This window comes from Pseudoliparis swirei, chromosome 2, assembly GCF_029220125.1.
Source record: "Pseudoliparis swirei isolate HS2019 ecotype Mariana Trench chromosome 2, NWPU_hadal_v1, whole genome shotgun sequence".
Lineage (NCBI taxonomy): Eukaryota > Metazoa > Chordata > Actinopteri > Perciformes > Liparidae > Pseudoliparis > Pseudoliparis swirei.
The window spans coordinates 3,442,971-3,462,457 of NC_079389.1; the positions used below are offsets into that span (position 1 = coordinate 3,442,971).

At 42.9% G+C, this 19,487-nt stretch overlaps 2 protein-coding genes across 4 annotated transcripts in view; one reads left to right on the forward strand and one right to left on the reverse strand.

Moving 5' to 3' along the window:
• Positions 1-3,730, forward strand: part of itgbl1 (integrin, beta-like 1) — a 53,816-nt gene extending 50,086 nt beyond the window's left edge. Inside the window, exon 11 of the mRNA XM_056431552.1 lies at positions 3,009-3,730. Coding sequence (XP_056287527.1) covers positions 3,009-3,097 — 89 coding nt within the window. The 3' untranslated portion in view covers positions 3,098-3,730. The remainder of the gene's footprint in view (positions 1-3,008) is intronic.
• Positions 3,731-7,038: 3,308 nt separating this feature from the next.
• fgf14 (fibroblast growth factor 14) overlaps positions 7,039-19,487 on the reverse strand; it is a 138,231-nt gene continuing 125,782 nt past the window's right edge. For all 3 annotated transcript variants that reach the window (XM_056430158.1, XM_056430176.1, XM_056430167.1), the window contains exons 4-5: positions 9,580-9,778; positions 7,039-7,200 (exon numbers count right to left, since the gene is read on the reverse strand). In XM_056430158.1, coding sequence (XP_056286133.1) covers positions 7,040-7,200; positions 9,580-9,778 — 360 coding nt within the window. In that variant the 3' untranslated portion in view covers position 7,039. The remainder of the gene's footprint in view (positions 7,201-9,579; positions 9,779-19,487) is intronic.

The window sequence follows — 19,487 nt, forward strand, 5'->3', positions numbered from 1 at the left end:
TGAGATATTGATATTATTAATGTTCCCCACAAGGACCATTAGCCTGATTCATCTCGTTTCTCTGTGTCATAAAAGATCCATCGTTATCAAAAAGTATTTTTTTAAACACACGAGCCCTACCGCTGTAATGGGGGACATATTCCTTAATTACCATGAACACACACACACACACACACACACACACACACACACACACACACACACACACACAGTGAAATACATGTGTAGTCTCACATACCACTGTTATGGAAGAAGTATGTAGTTCTTTGCCTTATAGGAATAAAGGAAATAGGAACCAGGCACATATAAAAAGCATTATGTCTACGAGATATGACTACTAAATAATATTATTAATAATAATACTAATAATACATTTATTTTATAAGGCGCCTTTCAAGGCACTCAAGGTAAATAAAATTAGGTCGCATTAAAAGTACAATATTCCTCCTTTTATATTGGAAGTATAACGTTGTATACAAGTAAAATACTCACATAAAAGATAAAAACCTTAGAATTGTACTAATTGCACTGAATTAGAGTATATTAGATGAAAATAGGCCCCGACCGACCCGCCATTGACTCGTGTTGGTGGGTAGTGTGCTGCAGCCGGGAAGTTGAAGGAGTTTCCAGAGGCTCAAGACTCAAGACATTGTTGGTGTTGGTCTTTTCGAGGGATTTCCTGACAATAAGAAGAATAAATAAAGGCCTTATCCTTCAGTGACAGGGAGGTTGTTCTAATCCGCCCTCTGGTTCTAGAAGATCAGCTCTGAGATGACCTTTATTGTTATTTCTCTCGCCTGCTCAGCCGTCTCTGCTGCCTTCGGTTCCCTCCACCTTTCTCTCTTCATTTGTTTAAGTCCATCACTCAGACTCTCGGCCTTCCTCTGCCAAGTATTCTCCTCCATATTGTTTGGGATATCTTTTTTTCATTTGTGTGGCGGGAGTCCTTCTAATCTCAGCCTCCTGGAGCTCGTGGAGAGACGCTTTAACACATTCAGAGCAGGTCTTTATATAAATACATGGAAACAACACCCTCATACATACATGACAGTGTGTAGGCTGCGTGTCAGGGATTCACAAAAACAATCAATGTGATGGTCTTGCTCTCATTGGTTAGATTGTTAGGATACTTGGACCTGAACTCCAGTCTCTAGTCTTGAAGTCAGATGTAGTAACGTCTTCGTTCCTGAAATAGTTCTTCAAATAACCTATAAAGGTGCCTCAAATGAAAGGATGGTGCTTCAGTAGGCGATGGTTCTTTGTAGAACCACAAAGCCTTTTAAAGAACCATTTAAGAACCAGTATTGTTCTGTGTGTGGGCGGCTACAAACACTTATTTCTGTGTCACCACCTCGGTTGAATAAAGGCAGCTGGGCTAGCGGCGCTGATCGTGGTGACTATGTGGCTTCTTTCCCCCTCTTCATTAAATCGGCGTTTTCTCACCGCTGCTGTGTGGGCACAAGCAGTGTGACACCGCAAAAAAACATCCTGAGCAGCGAAGTTACCCTCCATCCAAACCCTCCATCCAAACCCAGCATACAAACCCTCCATCCAAACCCTCCATCCAAACCCTCCATACAAACCCTCCATCCAAACCCTCCATCCAAACCCCTCCATCCAAACCCTCCATCCAAACCCCTCCATCCAAACCCCTCCGTCCAAACCCCTCTGTCCAAACCCTCCATCCAAACCCTCCATCCAACCCCTCCATCCACACCCTGCATCCAAAACCTCCATCCAAACCCCTCTGTCCAAACCCTCCATCCAAACCCCTCCGTCCAAACCCCTCTGTCCAAACCCTCCATCCACACCCTGCATCCAAACCCTCCATCCAAACCCCTCCATCCAAACCCTCCATCCAAACCCCTCCATCCAAACCCTCCATCCAAACCCCTCCGTCCAAACCCTCCATCCAAACCCTCCATCCCAACCCTCTATCCAAACCCTCCATCCAAACCCTCCATCCAAACCCCTCCATCCAAACCCTCCATCCAAACCCTCCAAACAAACCCTCCATCCAAACCCTCTATCCAAACCCTCTATCCAAACCCTCCATCCAAACCCTCTATCCAAACCCTCTATCCAAACCCTCCATCCAAACCCTCTATTCAAACCCTCCATACAAACCCTCCATCCAAACCCTCCATTCAAACCCTCCATCCAAACCCTCTATCCAAACCCTGCATACAAACCCTCCATACAAACCCTCCATCCAAACCCTCCATTCAAACCCTCTATCCAAACCCTGCATACAAACCCTCCATCCAAACCCTCCATCCAAACCCTCTATTCAAACCCTCCATCCAAACCCTCCAAACAAACCCTCCATTCAAACCCTCCATCCAAACCCTCCATTCAAACCCTCCATACAAACCCTCCATCCAAACCCTCCATCCAAACCCTCCATTCAAACCCTCCATCCAAACCCTCCATCCAAACCCTCCATCCAAACCCTCTATTCAAACCCTCCATCCAAACCCTCCAAACAAACCCTCCATCCAAACCCTCCATCCAAACCCTCTATCCAAACCCTCTATCCAAACCCTCCATCCAAACCCTCTATCCAAACCCTCCATACAAACCCTCCATCCAAACCCTCCATTCAAACCCTCCATCCAAACCCTCCATCCAAACCCTGCATACAAACCCTCCATCCAAACCCTCCATTCAAACCCTCCATCCAAACCCTCCATCCAAACCCTGCATACAAACCCTCCATCCAAACCCTCCATCCAAACCCTCCATCCAAACCCTCCATTCAAACCCTCCATCCAAACCCTGCATACAAACCCTCCAGACAAACCCTCTATCCAAACCCTCCATCCAAACCCTCTATCCAAACCCTCCATACAAACCCTCCATCCAAACCCTCCATCCAAACCCTCTATCCAAACCCTCCATCCATACCCTCCAGGGGCGCTGGGTGTGAAAGGAGGAGCCTTGTTAGAGGTCAGACGTGATGTCACGGCTCTTAACTCACAGCTTCTCTTCTCGCGTTGCCCTCACAGGCAACGGTTTGTGCAACTGCGGCAACTGTGAGTGCTGGGACGGCTGGACGGGGAACGCCTGCGAAATCTGGGTGGGAGCGGAGTACTGAAGAGGAGGAGGAAGAGGAGGCCTGGCTGTCCCGGAGAACCCCCACGGGAGGAAAGAAGACGACACTTACCCTGGATGTAGTGCTGCATATCATTAACAGCTCTCATTCTTCTCATTGTACTGGTTACAAGTGATCCCTATTGTGTGTGTGAAAGAAACATATCACCATGTAAACATTTATTTCCAAAACAGCTTGATGTATATTTCTTCTTTTCTTCTTCATTATGTAGGAACGTGTTCATATTCCAGACGGCTGCACATGTGCAGGTACACGACGAGGGCACCGATGGAAAGGGAACGAATCTTTAAAGTGACGTTTGTTTTATTTTGAAGGGGGTGGGTTGGTGAGTGTGTGTGTGTGTGTGGGGGGGGGGTAATGTAGAGCTGAAAGTTCACTCAATGTTGAGGCGGAGGGTTTACTGTTTGAGGTTTTTTATTTTTAACAAAACATTAAATGTGCCGCATGACACTGACATTTTGCATGGAAAACAATGCGAAGACCTTAATCATACATGGTTACAAATCTGTTATAACATGACATAATGGGCATACTTGCAATGGTATATCTATATCTATATATATATAGATATATATATATTATTTTTGTTGTTGAAAATAAATCATTTTAACAGTGCTTATTCTTCTCCACCGGGAAAACCAAACAATCTGCCGATGAAAGCCACACAGTACCGAGGATATATATATATATATACGTGGTGGACATTTCCCGCTCAACACACACACACGAGTGACGAGGTTCAATTTCTACGTGGAGGAAACCGGAGAGAGGGCATACATAGTTCCCGCTGTGGCATGCTGGATGTCCATGTCACTTCAAAAAGGTGGCACGAGAGCCTCAGTCACCACTTGACAAAAGAGGACAGATGAGAAGTCACAAAGGAAATTTAATGTAAATTCTACTTTGGCCTTTTTTTTTTTCTTCTTTTTTTTCCATGCTGAAACTAGCCAAACCCCTCCGTTACTTTTTTTTCTTTGTCCCATCGAAATTGACAGGTGCAATAATATACTGCACGCTATATTGCATTAAGTATGTTACTGACATTACAGAACACCTTGTTGTATAAATATTCTATTCAATATGTTGTATGTGCGTATACAACAAACACAAACCTTATAGTGTAGACACACCCGTTGCATATATGTATGTAGAGTTAGTTCTCGATGGACATAGCCTACGACATGCAGTTCATCGATGCCGTCCTCTCCCCATGCAACAGATGGGACAATGTACAAAACAAGAGGTTGAGACGCTACGTTCGCTAGAATGTCCTCGTGACGCATCTGAAAAGAGATCGGGGGGGGCGGGCAAAGCAAACACGATCGGACCACATCACGCACGACCCGTATACGAGAAAAACCATGAATAAAACAAAAGAATAAATACATTGGAGATAAAATGGTGGCTAGAGATCCAAAAAACGGAGATGCACGTTTTTACACACCGGGCATTTACAAAAATAAAGTCAGCCTCGGAGAAGGAGGAGGAGGAGGAGGAGCCAGTAATCTGGAGGCTGGAGCAGCAGCCCAGCATGTAGAGTCTGTACGGGTGGAGGATGATTGACTGTAATCAGGACAGAACATCAGCCCCAAATACAACGACAGTGGTTTCCAAGCTCCCGTGTGTGTGTGTGTGTGTGTGTGAGAGTGTGTGTGTGTGTGCATCGAATGCCATGTAACAGCTTTGTACAGATAAGTAGTCCAATTAATGTGCTTCTTCGATGTGCTGTAATAGGAAACGATCACGAGTGGAACCCAATGAAATCATATCCACCAATTAGACTTCTCGATATATAAAATTGCACTTTTAGCAGCAGCACACAGCAGCGACGATCGAGTCCGTATCCTAAATCTTATCTAACACAAACTATCGGGAGGGGGGGCAAGACGAACATTATAAACTGATCGGTTCAGACGGAGCTTTGATAGAAACGCTAACAGTCGTGATGAAGATGCAGCCGAGACGCCGGTCGTAGCGCGGTACCCACGCCTCGCTCCTCGTTGGGAAACATGCACGCGATGAGTTCAAGGTACACGCACGTCTCTGGAAAAGGGGACGTCAGGCAAAGACCTCGGAAACGAAACGCGGTCTGGGATGAGGGACAAAAAGACTTTGGTCATTTTCAGAGTTGAGCACATGTGAGTGTGGCTTGTCGGCGGATGATGCTACGGGTCCTCTACACGGATGTACCGGGGTGGGGTGGGGGGGGTGTTAGGCACCTTTTTGGCGGGTGGGGGGGCATGACGGGGTCTGTGGAAACCTGTTTTTGCATGCCGGGGGTAATCGAGGTCCAAACAGGCACGTGATAGGCCAGGATGATTGGTACTGGACTCTCTGCATGCTGAGCTAGGAGACACATCCTCTCGTAGTAGTAATAATAATAATAATAATAATAATAATAATAATAATAATGATAATAATAATAACAATATCTAGTCATTTTCAAAAAAGTTATGATTCATAATATATTCATTTCCCCTAAGTTGTATACGGTGAAAATGTTACAATACAAGCCATCTCTCGGAGAGAACACAATGGTAACCTTTGCCCATGCTCGAGGTTTTGCCGAACCAAATAGGGATGCAGCCAGTATAAGTGTGGCCTACTGGTTTGTCAGCCATGTTGTTTTTCTGGCTTTTTTAAAAAGAGTAGACGCCGCCATAAGACGGCCGCCAGTGCTGCAGTCGTCGACCATCCGGGTCAAAGCCGCGGGCCTCCGCCTCGCGGTCCGAAGAAGTCAGTGAGTGAGGGGCCGCGGCCCACGAGGCCGAGAGATACTCCTAGAGCCCACGCTCCCAAATGAGATTAAAGAAAAATAGACTTCAGCTTTTTTTTCTACTTACCAGAGAGAAGGCGGAACAGAAACCCCTGGTGCAACTTAGAGAGTGATATGTACACACCATTCCTTACAGCGCTCTACCGCCCACACACACACACACACACATTTGTTGAGACACGCGCGTGTGTGTTAGCGATGCGTGTGGGGAGCTCCTCGCATTGATTGCTGTGGCGGTAATTAGCACTTCATCAGCTATGATTGCAGGAGCTCTCTGGCAGCCTCCAGTGTGTTTCTATCAGCTGTCAAACACACACACACACACACACACAACAAGCAACATCTTGGATTTTGGTGTATCTGTCTGTAGGTGCGTGCGTGTGCGTGCATGCGTGTGCGTGCGTGTGTGGCCAAGACAAAAAAACTAATTTTATTTTTGTGTGTATTCTGCCACATCTGTTTGATCTTCGAAAATCACACAACTCCACCTGCAAAACAATTTTAAAATCTTTTCTAGCTTACGTGACAAAGAGTGTGACTCGAGATAGAAAGAGGGGGAGAAGGGTGGTGGGGGGGGGGCGTACTCGTAAAAAATAGAGGACGACAGTCCACATATTTGCTCTATCTATACAGTCTCTATCCCAGAACATAGCTGGTGAACTGTGGTGTACAAAATAGATCTGAGGGTGCACAGACTCTGCTGCAGCAAAGGGGGCCGAGAGAGGGAGAGAGAGAGAGAGAGAGGGAGAGAGAGGGAGAGAGAGAGAGAGAGAGAGAGAGAGAGGGGTGTTCTTGAATGAACCTTCAAGTGCCGTGGAAACGCTCCGCCTCCACGCGGCGTTCTCACTGTTTTTGAGGGGGATATCAAGGCGTTCCATGATCAGAGGTCCTCTTGTTTTCCCTCCTCCCCTCCCGTGTGCCGGAGGAACTCAGCCGCCTCGCCGTCCATGCGTCCATGTCGAGCCCCCCCCCCCCCCTCGGGTCCACAGAAGACCAGAGGGTCTGGAGCCTAGTCCTTCGCCGCGTGTCTAGTCCCTCCCCCCCCCCCCCCCCCTCACACACACACATGCGCACCCTTCCCGCCTCTGCGGTGTGTACACGTAGGCGGTAGGCACGGCGCCGGGTGCGGGTGCGAGGGGGGGGGGGGGCTATGTGGCGGGCTTGTCGGGCTTGCTCACGGGTTTCCCTCCGTTCATCACCGCCGGCTCACTTGTGCTTTTACTGGGGGGCGCCGCCGCCGCTGCCCCCGCCCCCGCCTTGGGCGCCGTCTCTCCGACGTCGTGCAACGATGGCTCTCTGTACATGGCGACTGGGCGGGGACGATGCGGAGAGAAGAGCAGAGGGACGAGAGAGAGAAAGCTGTTAGGGAGAAGCTCCTTGCTGCACCTCTTTATTTTTAGTTCAACACGATTGTTGAGTACTTTTTACAAAGGTTCTTACACGGGCAAACATTCCTTTAAAAACCTTCAGCTGGGGGATAATTTGCTTTACCCATGGGGGTCCTGACCTGCTTCTGTCTCCATCAGATGCTGATTCTTAATCCAAGCAAATGCTTTTCAACAAAAACAGTGGAAAGAGGACCTCACTATCTTCACTATCCTCACTATCCTCACTATCCTCACTATCTTCACTATCTTCACTATCCTCACTATCCTCACTATCTTCACTATCCTCACTATCCTTACTCTCCTCACTATCTTCACTATCCTCACTATCCTCACTATCCTCACTATCCTATCCTCAAATATCCTCACTATCTTCATTATCCTCAATATCCTCACTATCCTCACTATCCTCACTATCCTCACGATCTTCATTATCCTCACTATCCTCACTATCCTCACTATCCTCATTATCCTCACTATCCTCATTATCCTCACTATCCTCACTATCCTCACTATCCTCATTATCCTCACTATCCTCACTATCCTCATTATCCTCACTATCCTCACGATCTTCATTATCCTCACTATCCTCATTATCCTCACTATCCTCATTATCCTCACTATCCTCACGATCTTCATTATCCTCACTATCCTCACTATCCTCACTATCCTCATTATCCTCACTATCCTCACTATCTTCACTATCCTCACTATCCTCACTATCCTCATTATCCGCACTATCCTCATTATCCTCACTATCCTCACTATCCTCATTATCCTCACTATCCTCACGATCTCCATTATCCTCACTATCCTCATTATCCTCACTATCTTCACGATCTTCATTATCCTCACTATCCTCATGATCTTCATTATCCTCACTATCCTCATTATCCTCACGATCTTCATTATCCTCACTATCCTCACTATCCTCATTTTCCTCACTATCCTCACTATCCTCACTATCCTCACTATCCTATCTATCCTCACTATCCTCACTATCCTCACTATCCTATCTATCCTCACTATCCTCATTTTCCTCACTATCCTCATCCTCACTATCCTCACTATCTTCACTATCCTCACTATCTTCACTATCCTCATTATCCTCACTATCCTCATTATCCTCACTATCCTCATTATCCTCACTATCCTCACTATCCTCACTATCCTCATTATCCTCACTATCCTCACGATCTCCATTATCCTCACTATCCTCACTATCCTCACTATCTTCACTATCCTCATTATCCTCACTATCCTCATTATCCTCACTATCCTCATTATCCTCACTATCCTCACTATCCTCACTATCCTCATTATCCTCACTATCCTCACGATCTCCATTATCCTCACTATCCTCACTATCCTCACTATCTTCACTATCCTCATTATCCTCACTATCTTCACTATCCTCACTATCCTCATTATCCTCACTATCCTCACTATCCTCACGATCTCCATTATCCTCACTATCCTCACTATCCTCATTATCCTCACTATCCTCACTATCCTCACTATCCTCACGATCTTCATTATCCTCACTATCCTCACGATCTTCATTATCCTCACTATCCTCATTATCCTCACTATCCTCATTATCCTCACGATCTTCATTATCCTCACTATCCTCACGATCTTCATTATCCTCACTATCCTCACTATCCTCACTATCCTCACTAGCCTATCTATCCTCACTATCCTATCTATCCTCATTATCCTCACTATCCTCACTATCCTCACTATCCTATCTATCCTATTTATCCTCACTATCCTCACTATCCTATCTATCCTCACTATCCTCATTATCCTCACAATCCTATCTATCCTATCTATCCTCACTATCCTATCTATCCTATCTATCCTCACTATCCTATCTATCCTCACTATCCTATCTATCCTCACTATCCTCATTTTCCTCACTATCCTCACTATCCTCATTATCCTCACTATCCTCACTATCCTATCTATCCTCACTATCCTATCTATCCTCATTATCCTCACTACTAAACTTTTGGGATTTAAATTTTTTTAAAGGACTTTTCCAGGTCTGGAAATAATCTTTTTTAAATTCCATGACTTTTCCATGTTTTCCATGACCCTATGAACCCTGATGTACATGTCAATGAATCACATCGTGGTACCGGCACTATAGGAGTGGGACTTCTGGAAAAACGATAGTCAAATACATCGGGATGTACTCGTGTCTCCATAGACGTTATGTTTCCTGACTCTTTACAGTCAGCTGATCAAACTCCTTCAGTGAGAAGAGAAAGAGGAAATGCTTCCCGCTCAGTGCGTACCTTCTAAAGGCTTGGGCAGGAAGTGAGAAGCTGGTTTGGTTTTCTTCACCCGGTTCCCCTTCATGGCTTTGCCGTCTTTATTGAGCCCGAGGAACCAAGCTCTCCCCGACTCCTGTTGTCTGTACAGCATGGACGAGTAGATGACGTAGTAGTTCTCGAACACCGACTCTTTGAACTTGCACTCCGCCGTGAAGAGTTCCTGCGGAGGACAAACACAAGCACCGGGTTTTATTGTGAGGAACGGGTGTTTTTGAAACTCCGCCCCCCAAAAAAAGAAACAGAGAAGATTTGATTTGAATAGAACACATTCCGGTGGACTCCGATTAATAATTCGCATTTCACGTTATGTAAGAATGAAAGAGATGTCAGATACGAATGCATAATTCATATTCAGATTGCTTTGGGGGGGGGGGGGGGAGGTCACCTTTATTTCATGCTCACTGTGTAAGAAGTAATATTGCAGAAACTGCCTTGCCAGGTGAAATGGACTTCCATCTGTCGGGGAAGGGATTAGCGGCGGCGGAGGCCATCTCGCTATAATCGTGTCCGGCGCCCATCTACCCGCTGGGATGAAATGCAGCGCTCGTTCCCACCTCGGCCCTCGACCGTGACATTGGATGTCAGAGCCCTCGTTTGGTCAATTAGCGTGTGTGTTCCCGGCAGATATTGTTGGGCACTGACCCTCGCACCAGCAACACTGTTCCTTTAAATATCGTTTTTTAATTGGTGGGATCCTCCCACTCCAACACTATGACCTCCGTCAGCAATGCGTCCACGACTGCATCCTGAACTTGTGTCGGACTAATGATGGAACTCCTCCTTTTATGACGAATGGACTGCTGTTCATCTCCAAACCACAAGGGTAATAAATAGCGCTGTCCCTCTTCCGGTGACCTGGGCATCATTTCCTAAGGATGACAGTGCCCAGCCATCTCGGGAGACTACTGAGCCTTCTAAAAAATTGTGTTTAATCTTTTCACAGAATTTAATCACATTGGATAAGTGACAAAAATTCCAATACAAATATTTAATACCACCAGCTTCATCCTTTTAAAGGGCCAGACACACAATGTGCAAGGTGCACGACTTTGCCCAACGATCAAGCGGCTCAGATGGATTCGTCCTATTTATTTTTGCTCCCTCGACGCGGACTCGTCACGATGAAGAGTTTTCACCACATCTGTTGTGAGCAGTTCGCACCGAGCTGACTCGGGAGATACTGACAACAACAAAAACCCAGAACGAATAAATCCTCTCCTGTGTCAGAGTCTGCAGGCTTCTCCGGGGACCCAACATAAGGAATACTGTAATTTGCTTTGCGACAAATAAGCAGAATTTAGATCATGTAAGATGATTTTCATTGATCTCCCAACCTGAATGACTTACTAAGATTTAAACCTTTTTCATGTGCTTGATGTCTTCATATCTATAACGGTAGGGAAAGCCCTTGTGTTTATTCTGTAGCTGTATATGATGATCACGTATGAGCTAAATGCTCAGTTTTTTCCGAAGGCGAGCATGATTATGCCCTAATTATACCCTAATTATACCCTAATTATGCCCTTATTATGCCCTGATTATTACTTTGGAGCACCACTCCTGTCAGGAGCTCATCATCTGAGAAGCAGAGCTGAGCAGGAAGGAGCGGCGAGACACTTGGGATGAACAGTAACGCTCCCGAGGAGCACCGGGATGTATTTGTGAGCGTCCTCTCTGCCCTTGTTTGAGCACTCGGGGGCATTCCCGGAAAAAAACAGAGCGTCGACCGACTGGGAAGACAATGACAGCGAGAGGTCAGAGCGGCGATGAATGTGAGATATGTGGCGGGAATTACCGCCATTGTCTTGCCGTTACGCGAGATAATTCACTCAACTTGGCTATTCCGGTGGCAAATGAAAGGGATGAGGGTGAAAACTTCCGTAGCCGCTGGGCAGAGAGGGCCGTTGATGGTGCAGACGTGGGAAATAAAACGTATTTATATGGAAGATGTCTGTGGAAGTATGTCTGTTTGTGTGTGTGTGTGTGTGTGTATGTATGCATATGTATGTTTATGTATATATATATATATATGTGTGTATGTATGTATATATGTATAGAAATATATATATATATATATAAATATATTTTGTTTTTTATTTTGTTTTTATTTTGTTTGTTGTTTTTTTCTTTATTTTATATTAATTTTCTGATTCATTTGATTTTAATTTAGGATAGGAATTTCTAAGCTTTTTTTGCTTCCACCTATACCTTTTCAGTCTTTCTCTTTTGTATATTATATATAATAATATTGTATTGTATTTGATTTGATTGACTGAATAAAATACACAAACAAACAAACAAGGAAAAAAGGTGAGCTCTGAAACCCTGAGCGCGAGGCCGTCTGGCATGTTAGATGACGTAAATAAACCCCGTCGTTATTATTTTTCATTATGCACATTAAGATTCATTGAGTGTCAGCGGCGGGTATTTTTATTAAATGGCTGCTTATTGTGTTCAAGTTGTCAGGAAGGGGAAGAAAAGCGAAAGGACAGGTGACTGGATGAGATACTAAATACATATGTACGCATACAAGGGTATAATTATAATCTCCAGGCCGCAACACAGAACAAACGTCTTAATGGTTTGGTTCTTTAACGGCCTTTGTTTGAGGAATGTTGCGGCGCCGATTAAAAGCCGACATGTTATTTTTTCCCCATTCACGGTTCCCTGATTCATGAGGTAATTAATTATGTTTTTTTGTTGGTCTTTTCTCCGTCCAGGCACGCTGATTACTCGTCGGGCACTTTGCAAAACAGCCCCGCGAGTCGCACCGATCACACGGGCGTAATTGTGGCTAATCACAACGCCTTCTTCACTCAGACGCACACAAAGTTTGTTTACGGAAGGCGAAGCCGAGCTCGACCTGCCAGTCACGTTAATCAGTATGATTTTGAAGATCGGAAGCGGTGCATCATGAATGGTTGATTGCATTTGAAGTAGAGTATACAGACGGATCAGGTATCAGATGCCATTATATATATAAATAAAAACACATATATACTACCACAAATTTGGGTTCACCCAGATAATTCGGGGTTTTCCATGAGAACTCACACTTTTATTTATCAAACAACTAGAAAATGAATATAAAATATAGTCAAGACATTGACAAGGTTATAAATAATGATTTTTATTGTAAATATTAATGTTGTTCATCAAACTTGTGGTTCAAAGGAAGGCCAGTTTTATAGCTTCTCTCACCAGCATAACTGTTTTCAGCTGCGCTTACATGAAAAGGGGTTTCAAGGGTTTTCTACCTCTCCGTTATTCTTCTAAGGCGATAACACAATGTACCATCAGAACACTGGAGATGGGCCTCTACACACACATGAAGAGACTTCATTAAACACCAGAGAATAGTCACTACCACATTAACTATGGAGAGAGAGTATTTATGATTACATTATTGTTGTCTTCATTGATAAAAACAGTGCTTTGGAAAATAAGGACATTTCTAAGTGAACCGAAACTTTTGAACGGTAATGTATGCATTTTTTTCCAAGCCTGATTTTGCCTTGAATACATCAAAACGATGGCAGTCAGCTTAGATCAATCAAACTCTGACGTCTGATCTGGTGCTCGGTACGACCGACACTCAAAATTAGATATCGGTATGTGTTTCGGGACGGAAAAAAACGTTTCATCCCTAATTTCTCAGCGTGTTAAATTTAAATGACGAGCCCAATCCTTTTCACGGCGCTCTTCCTTTATCTCGTCGCACGATTCTCTCCTTTTGGAAGATCTTCCGCATTTGAGATCAATGTCAGAAGCGGTTAGGCGCGCGACCGGCCGACGTTGCCCGCCGCGGTATCCTAATGGGATCGGCTTCCCCACGTGTCGAGACGCGCGGATGAGACAGGAAGTGGTTTGCCCTCTAATTCCACCCGTCGAGTGAGAGATACAGGCGGCACCGGAAAAGAAAAAAGAGAAAGAGCGAGGCTCCGACGCTCTTTCCCACCGAGTGTCAAATCAAATCTTTTTTTTTTGCACCCACCAAACGCTTGATTTTCTTCCCGCTCCACTTACTGATGGCATTACTCATGGTATTACTGATGGTATTACTCATGGTATTACTGATGGTATTACTCATGGTATTACTGATGGCATTACTCATGGCATTACTGATGGCATTACTGATGGTATTACTGATGGTATTACTTATGGTATTACTGATGGTATTACTTATGGTATTACTGACGGTATTACTTATGGTATTACTCATGTTATTACTCATGGTATTACTGATGATATTACTTATGGTATTACTCATGGTATTACTGATGGTATTACTGATGGCATTACTCATGGTATTACTGATGGTATTACTTATGGTATTACTGATGGTATTACTGACGGTATTACTGACGGTATTACTTATGGCATTACTCATGTTATTACTCATGGTATTACTGATGATATTACTTATGGTATTACTCATGGTATTACTGATGGTATTACTGATGGCATTACTCATGGTATTACTGATGGTATTACTGATGGCATTACTCATCGTATTACTCATGGTATTACTGATGGTATTACTCATGGTATTACTGATGGTATTACTTATGGTATTACTGATGGTATTACTCATGGTATTACTGATGGCATTACTCATGGTATTACTGATGGTATTACTCATGGTATTACTTATGGTATTACTTATGGCATTACTGATGGTATTACTCATGGTATTACTGATGGCATTACTCATGGTATTACTGATGGTATTACTTATGGTATTACTCATGGTATTACTGATGGTATTACTCCTGGTATTACTGATGGTATTACTGATGGTATTACTGATGGTATTACTGATGGTATTACTGATGGTATTACTCATGGTATTACTTATGGTATTACTGATGGTATTACTGATGGTATTACTGATGGTATTACTTATGGTATTACTGATGGTATTACTTATGGTACTGATGTTATTACTGATGGCATTATTCATGGTATTACTGATGGTATTACTTATGGTATTACTGATGGTATTACTGATGGTATTACTTATGGTATTACTGATGGTATTACTGATGGTATTACTTATGGTATTACTGATGGTATTACTGATGGTATTACTTATGGTATTACTGATGGTATTACTTATGGTATTACTGATGGTATTACTGATGGTATTACTGATGGTATTACTGATGGTATTACTTATGGTATTACTGATGGTATTACTGATGGTATTACTTATGGTATTACTCATGGTATTACTGATGGTATTACTCATGGTATTACTGATGGTATTACTCATGGTATTACTTATGGTATTACTCATGGTATTACTGATGGTATTACTCATGGTATTAGTGATGGTATTACTTATGGTATTACTCATGGTATTACTGATGGTATTACTCATGGTATTACTTATGGTATTACTCATGGTATTACTCATGGTATTACTTATGGTATTACTTATGGTATTACTCATGGTATTACTGATGGTATTACCGATGACATTACTCATGGTATTACTGATGGTATTACTCATGGTATTCCTGATGGTATTACTGATGGTATTGCTGATGGTATTACTGATGGTATTACTGATGGCATTACTGATGGTATTACTGATGGCATTACTCATGGTATTACTGATGGTATTGCTGATGGTATTACTGATGGCATTACTTATGGTATTACTGATGGTAACAGCCAACCGACTTGTGACTCCTGCACCTCGAGCTAATCACTCGAAATCCAGACTGTTTGCTGTCCTGGCTCCTCAGTGGTGGAACGAGCTCCCCACTGACATCAGGACAGCAGAAAGTCTCTACATCTTCCGTCGGAGACTGAAAACACACCTTTTCCGACTATATCTGGATTAAAACACAGATTAGCACTTCAGTGGCACTTAGATAGCACTTACTTATGGTACTTTTGTAGTTCGACTATGTTGAGGAAATGTTACTTCCTGTATTATTGTTGTTCTTAGTTTGTACTCTAGGTTGAAATGCACTTATTGTAAGTCGCTTTGGATAAAAGCGTCTGCTAAATGACATGTAATGTAATGTAATTACTGATGGCATTACTCATGGTATTACTGATGGTATTACTTATGGTATTACTGATGGTATCACTGATGGTATCACTGATGGTATCACTCATGGTATTACTCATGGTATTACTCACGGTATTAATGATGGCATTACTTATGGTATTACTCATGGTATTACTGATGGTATTACTGATGGTATTACACATGGCACTACACATGGTATTACTGATGGTATTACTTATGGTATTACTGATGGTATTACTGATGGTATTATATATGTTATTACTCATGGTATTACTGATGGTATTACTGATGGCATTACTGATGGTATTACTCATAGTATTAATGATGGTATTACTGATGGTATTACTCATGGTATTACTCATGGTATTACTGATGGCATTACTCATGGTATTACTCATGGTATTACTGATGGCATTACTCATGGTATTACTCATGGTATTACTGATGGTATTACTGATGGTATTACTCATGGTATTACTGATGGTATTACTGATGGTATTACTCATGGTATTACTGATGTCATTACTCATGGTATTACTGATGGTATTACTCATGGTATTACTCGTGGTATTACTGATGGTATTACTGATGGTATTACTTATGGCATTACTCATGGTATTACTGATGGTATTACTCATGGTATTACTGATGATATTAGTTAGGTTATTACTCATGGTATTACTCATGGTATTACTGATGGTATTACTCATGGTTTTACTTATGGTATTACTGATATTAGTTAGGTACATTAGTATGCAGAGTGACTGTTCACTCCACCCCTAACTGTGGAGACCAAGATATTGTTTAGTAATGCTCTGCCAGTATAAAAAAAAAAACTATTATTCCATGAAAAAAAAGGTCAAGCTCCAGAAAGCTGCGTTCACAGAGCGGAGCCACTCTCACGTGCACCGGAGTCACGTCGGCGGAGCGCCGGCCGACCGGCGTGGTCATCACACCCAGAGGAGGACTGGCGGCCAGATGAGGAGAGCACAGCGGGATGAACGGTGTCCAGCTTCGGTCTCATGTTGTTGTTTTTTACCCTAAATGATTACAATATATGACATGACCGGAGGTTTTTTGTGCTGATTAAAACAATAAAAAGATGAGGTTAATAAAGAGCATTGTTTATTGAAATAGTGTGGCGATAACACTCGCAAACCGGAAGAAATGAAAAGGCAGAATACTCGAAGCCGTACATTTTTATGAACATTCGAGTATGACGGCAATAAAAAGTCACAAACGGTTTTATAGAGGAGCCAAAATGTCAAAGGAACTATCCGTGACTCTGCTTCCCTCCGCGACGCTGACTCAACATGTTCCATGTTACAAATTATTCGCTCCGACTTGATGAAGGCAAATAATACGGGGTTTCATGAATGACTTGGTGAACAGTTATGATTATGGGTGGCTGTGAACAAAAACGTCAACATGTAATTGTTGCAGCTAGTGGAGACGGGACAGACAGCATCAATGATTATAATAGTGATTATTAGTGTATATTAACATGCAAATCTGAAAAATATTGCGAACGACTCAATTTCGAATTTTTTAAAATTGCATAATTGTGTGACAAAAAGCTCACTCTTCAATTTTCACGTGTTTTCCTCCAAAGACCATTCAAGCTGTGTCATTGTGCACTTGTTACTTGCGTATGGTATTTTCAAAATTAACTTTGTTTAGGCCTCAAAAATACGTAGTTAGATTTGGTTTGGGTCAGAAGTGCAATATTGGAAGTACTCAAGTTATGCGACTTATAAATCCACATTAACTTTTGAAAATACGGGGTCAGATCTGTCTCAATAATTGCAAATGCAAACACTCAGATTCACAAATACATTCCAATGCACATGAATAAATCACGATGTGTTTGTTGGTGGGTCGCTACATATTTGTCAGTTTGGGGTTTTTTGAGACTCCCCTGTCGTAGCTCGATTCGCAAATGCGTTTTTTTCAACATAGACTGTAGCCAATCAGATGTCGCCCTCATTTTCAACCAATCATCCGTCTCCTGGCTGAAGAATCTCCGTTTGTTGGACCCATCCATTCCCCCACTCTCAACATGTCCTCTTCCTAACCACTTGAATAACTTGCATACATGGGATAGCGATGAGTTATGATGCATTATTTTCTCCAACCTGTGCGTTTCCGTGACGTTTGGAAACTGTACTTCGCGTCATGTTATCTGGTACCGATGTGGCGGATGTCATCCCTCTGCACTCTGTCCACTTTACTGAATAATTAAGTGAAACGTCTCCGTCGACCGATAATGAGAAAGCGTCTGAAGCCGTGAAGCAGGAAGCCGGCGGTGTGCACGCCAAAGCCCCGCTGCGAATGTCTCAATTTGAATGTATTCCTATCAGACTATTTGCAAATGGTCAGCGTAACACTCTGCTGTTGGGATCCATTTCAATCCGAGAGAGGAACACAATGTTTTACAGTCAGGGTGATGAAAAGCACTAACACCTTTAATGTATTTGTCCACCAGAAGCACTTAAAAGTGTTCAATAAAGATTCCCTGAAGACACAGATCCTTTAACAGAGCATCTACCCTGGAACACACACACACACACACACGTGCACACACACACACACAAACACATACACACACATACACACGATGATTAGAAATGCTAAATGCAGGTGTTGCTATTCCCAGTGGAAGACAAACCTGGGGCATGCTGAGAAAGTGAAGCCAATGATGAAGTGTCTTGACCCGGAATTCTCTCTACTGACCACCAGTGGGCGACTCCTCTGGTTGTATAGAAGTATATGCTTCATGTGTTAAAGCTGCATTCTCTCTCCTGACCACCAGTGGGCGACTCCTCTGGTTGTATAGAAGTATATGCTTCATGTTTTAAAGCTGCATTCTCTCTCCTGACCACCAGGGGGTGACTCCTCTGGTTGTATAGAAGTCTATGCTTCATGTGTTAAAGCTGCATTTTCTCTCCTGACCACCAGGCAGCGACTCCTACGGTTGTATAGAAGTCAATATAAATGACTTCTCTCTTGATGTATTCCCTCAGTAAACATTGTAAACATGAGTTTATGTCTAATCTCTAGTTTCAAGTCTTCTTCTATACAACATGATGTCATCATTTCGTACATTATGTTCATTTAGAGTCACACAGACCATAAAGCAGGGTAGGCTTTAGGGGCGGGGCTTACTGTGATTGACATGTCGTTACCACAGCGTTGTCTGGTCTTGGGAGTTTTCCGTGTCTTTGTCTTCCAACTTTAACCCTTTCTTTTATTTTATTTTTATTTATATTTTATTAGTGTTCAGAATCTCACATACACATATTGACATTTTTCAGATTCTTTGTATAAAGAGATGTAAAAAACAAAAAAAATAAACACATATGCAAATAAAGAAACAAAAACAATACCATAGTAACAAAACTATAAAATAAAGCAGGGAGAAATCATTTTCTATAGAGTAAAGAAATACAGTCAGGCCATTTATCTGTGACATAGTTGCACCACTTTTGCCATTGCTTAAGAAATGTTTCCGTTCTTTGGTTAACATGGGCTGTGATCTGCTCCATTCTGTAGATCTCTGTCACAATGTCTCTCCATGATGTGATTGTTGGACACTCTGGTAATAACCATTTTCTGGTAATAGACTTTTTACTGGCCACCAGCATTGCATTTATCAAGAGTCTGTCCCCTTTCGGCCAGCTTTGAGGTATATTTCCAAGGTACAGAATCTTAAAGTCCAAAGGGATGTCCTCGTGAAAGATGTCCTGTAAAGCATTGTGTACCGCCTTCCAAAAGTTTTTAATGATGGGACAGTCCCAGAAGATGTGGTAGTGGTTTGCACTTT